General features: G+C 41.8%; 1 protein-coding gene across 1 annotated transcript in view; it reads right to left on the reverse strand.

Moving 5' to 3' along the window:
- Positions 1-3,023, reverse strand: part of DRC1 (dynein regulatory complex subunit 1 homolog (Chlamydomonas)) — a 91,689-nt gene that overhangs the window by 29,794 nt on the left and 58,872 nt on the right. Inside the window, exons 8-9 of the mRNA XM_006835295.1 lie at positions 1,917-2,051; positions 1,326-1,558 (exon numbers count right to left, since the gene is read on the reverse strand). Coding sequence (XP_006835358.1) covers positions 1,326-1,558; positions 1,917-2,051 — 368 coding nt within the window. The remainder of the gene's footprint in view (positions 1-1,325; positions 1,559-1,916; positions 2,052-3,023) is intronic.

A 3,023-nucleotide genomic window follows, 5' to 3' on the forward strand; every position in this document is an offset into this window, starting at 1 on the left:
TGGTCATCAGATTCAAAATGGCCAGTACTAGTCCATTTCAGCTCACTAATGCCTAAGATATCGATGTTTATGTATTCCATTTCATTTTTGACAACTTCCAGTTTTCCCAGATTCACACTTTGTACATTCCGTGTTCCAATTTTCATTTGATGTTTACAGCTGTTTCTCTTCATTTTGAGTTGTTGTCCCATCAGCAGTTGAAGGTCCCGTGGGCTTCTCTCCCATGGGTTTTACTCCATTCACGTCATCATGGTCAACTCTACTTTGAGGAGGCAGCGCTTCCCCAGTTGCATTCTGAATGCCTTCCAACCTGAGGGTCTCATTTTCTGGCACTATATCTGACAGTGTTTTTCTGCTATTCATAAGATTTTCAGTGACTAAATATTCAGAAGTAGTTCATCACTCCTTCCTTCTTCCTTGTCTGTCTTCATCTGGAAGCTCATCTGAAACCTGTCCACCATGGATGACCCTGCTGGTATTTAAAATACCGGTGTCATAACTTTCAGAATCACAGCAACTCACAAGCTACCACAGTATGACAAACTGACAGACGAGTGGTGGAATTAATTGCATTAGGGGTTATAAAATGCAGATGGTCTCAATTCTGTCATAATGCATTCATTAGCTGGAATACTTCTGAAAAGAGACTTGCCCTCATCAGCTATTTGTTATCCTGAGATGCAAATAGCTGAACAAGACAAGAAGGGTGGGTACTTATCCTTGCTCCACTTACCAGTTTCAGTAATGGGTTGCTGGCTGCCTGCTCCCAGTCTGTTCCCTGTATTTAGTTGGTGAGGGCCAGGTCTGGGCTTTGTGCATGCCCAGGACAGGCCTTAGTGTGTTGGCAGTTCAGGAGGTGGACAGTCCTCATTGAACTGGAGGGTCTGACTGCAATAAAGGACCTTGTGTGCAAATAAATAAATAACTAGAGAAGTAGGGAGGGAAGGAAAGAAGAAAGAATAACAAATAGTGTTTCTAGAATCTTCAAAGATGACCAGAGCATTTTTTGTTTACCATTCTTTTTTCCTTGTAAATTTCATTAATTTTGTTGTTGTTGAGAATATACACAGCCAAACATACACAATCCAGTAGTTTCTGAGGAATTATGACTTAGTGACACTGACTACCTACTTCAAGTTGTGTACCCTCTGCTTCTAAGTTGTTCCCCACTCACAGTCCCCATTGCAATAGTTCTTAAGAGCCTAATGCTTTAGGTAGACCTTTGTTGACTAGTTAAGCAAAAGTGCTGGTTGGTTTCTCTGTAAAATGAAATGATTGGCCCTAAGACCAAGGAGCAGGCCCTCCAGCTCTAAAGTTCTAGTCACCTGTATGCATCAGCACCTCTTCTACTATTTCTGTGGCGGATTTCTTTGGCTGCTGAGAAATAGGTCCTTTATTCTTCAGGAACCAGAAATCAGGTGCTGTCCAAGGAAGTCCCAGATGATGGGTACAGATGATTCTGTCTACATCAAAGGCTCTGCTTATCAAATCCTTTGCCTCCTCTTCATTCATCAGCCAAATCTCCCGAAACTTCTCATCATCAATAAGAGCAAAATGCCTATGAAAAAGAGTCGTGGAGAATGACCAACTGACCCCAGGGATCGCACAGGGTCTCACCTCAATGGACAGTTGGGCAAGAACATCAGTAAGAGCAGTGGCTACTCCTGGTCCTCCTCCAACCCCTACACCACTGATTCTAACTTGTAATAAACTAGAGGCTATCCCAACAAGTCTCAAAACAAACAAACAAACAAAAAGGTAGGTGATGTGAGTAAAGGTACAGAAAAGCACAGCACAGAAGTTATTTAGTGCCATGGTCCTGCTGCTACTGGTGATATCAAGTCTAACAAAATCCCCACCACTACCAAATTCGCCCCCATCACCTTTATTTTAAGGCTCCAAAACCCCTAAAATACCTCATGGCTCTCTGTAGCTCCTTAAACTGCAGCACAAGACGTTTGTAGTCGGAGGTTAGTGACTGGTTCTCCTCCTGAAACTGCTTTACCTGCTTGGTATATTTTGATCTCAGATTGTTAAGTACATCGTGCAATCTGTGTTGAAGGAAAAAGAAAAGTTACTTTTTAAGAGAACAGACAGTGTAGTCCGTGTTCTTCTCATCCATCTGACTCTGCTCTACAACAATCCAGATGGGTGGGACAGTGGGAACCCCTCCCTCTTGTTCCAAATCACACTTCTAGTTGTGATCAAGAAAAGAATGCTGCAGGTGATAGGACCTTCCAGAATGAAGAGCATGTAAAACAGTCCAGAAACCCAAACCCACCGCAAGCTTGTATCCTAATCAAGAGTATGTCTGAACCTTCCTCAACACGCCTTGTATATTAGAAAAGCAAGCATGCACGTAAAGCATCCAAATCAGATCTCCATGTTCAGCGCCCATCTCTCATTTCTATGGAATCTAGCTCATCTATCTCATTGTTATTATTTAGAGGAAACAAGAAAGATAGGAAAAGTATCGAAAACTGCATATCACAAGCCTGCAATATATGGGTCCTCCATCTTCAAGGAACTGATACTGTTAAAGGTCCAGTAAACCTTTATTCATTCACTTTCACTCACTCATTCATTCATTAAACATAAAATGCCACCTTGGTGCCAAGGATATAGATAAGAACTGACTATAAAGATGAATGGAAAATGTCAGGGAGGATGGCAGATAAGGTAGAGGTGCAGTGAAGTTCTCCATATACCACAGAATACCAGATGAAGCAGGTTCAGGGCAGAGCTCCAAAACTCTGACCACATATCTAGGAATATTTAAATATCTAGGAATATTTTAAAAGTTTGAAGACTTATAGCTAGTGGAACTTGTAGCGGAAGTTAGAAATCCCTTTAGAATCTCCCGGATTTGGTGGCTCAGAGCAAACAACTTGGGCGAGACCAAACAGCAAGACCAAACGCGGAAGCAAGCAGATCCACCATGGAATAACGCTGTGGGAACATCAGTGGCAAAGGTGGACAAAATATTTTGTTGGTTTTTCTTTGTTCTGATTTTTTTTTTTTTT

Source organism: Chrysochloris asiatica, unplaced genomic scaffold (assembly GCF_000296735.1).
Source record: "Chrysochloris asiatica unplaced genomic scaffold, ChrAsi1.0 scaffold00016, whole genome shotgun sequence".
Taxonomy (NCBI): domain Eukaryota; kingdom Metazoa; phylum Chordata; class Mammalia; order Afrosoricida; family Chrysochloridae; genus Chrysochloris; species Chrysochloris asiatica.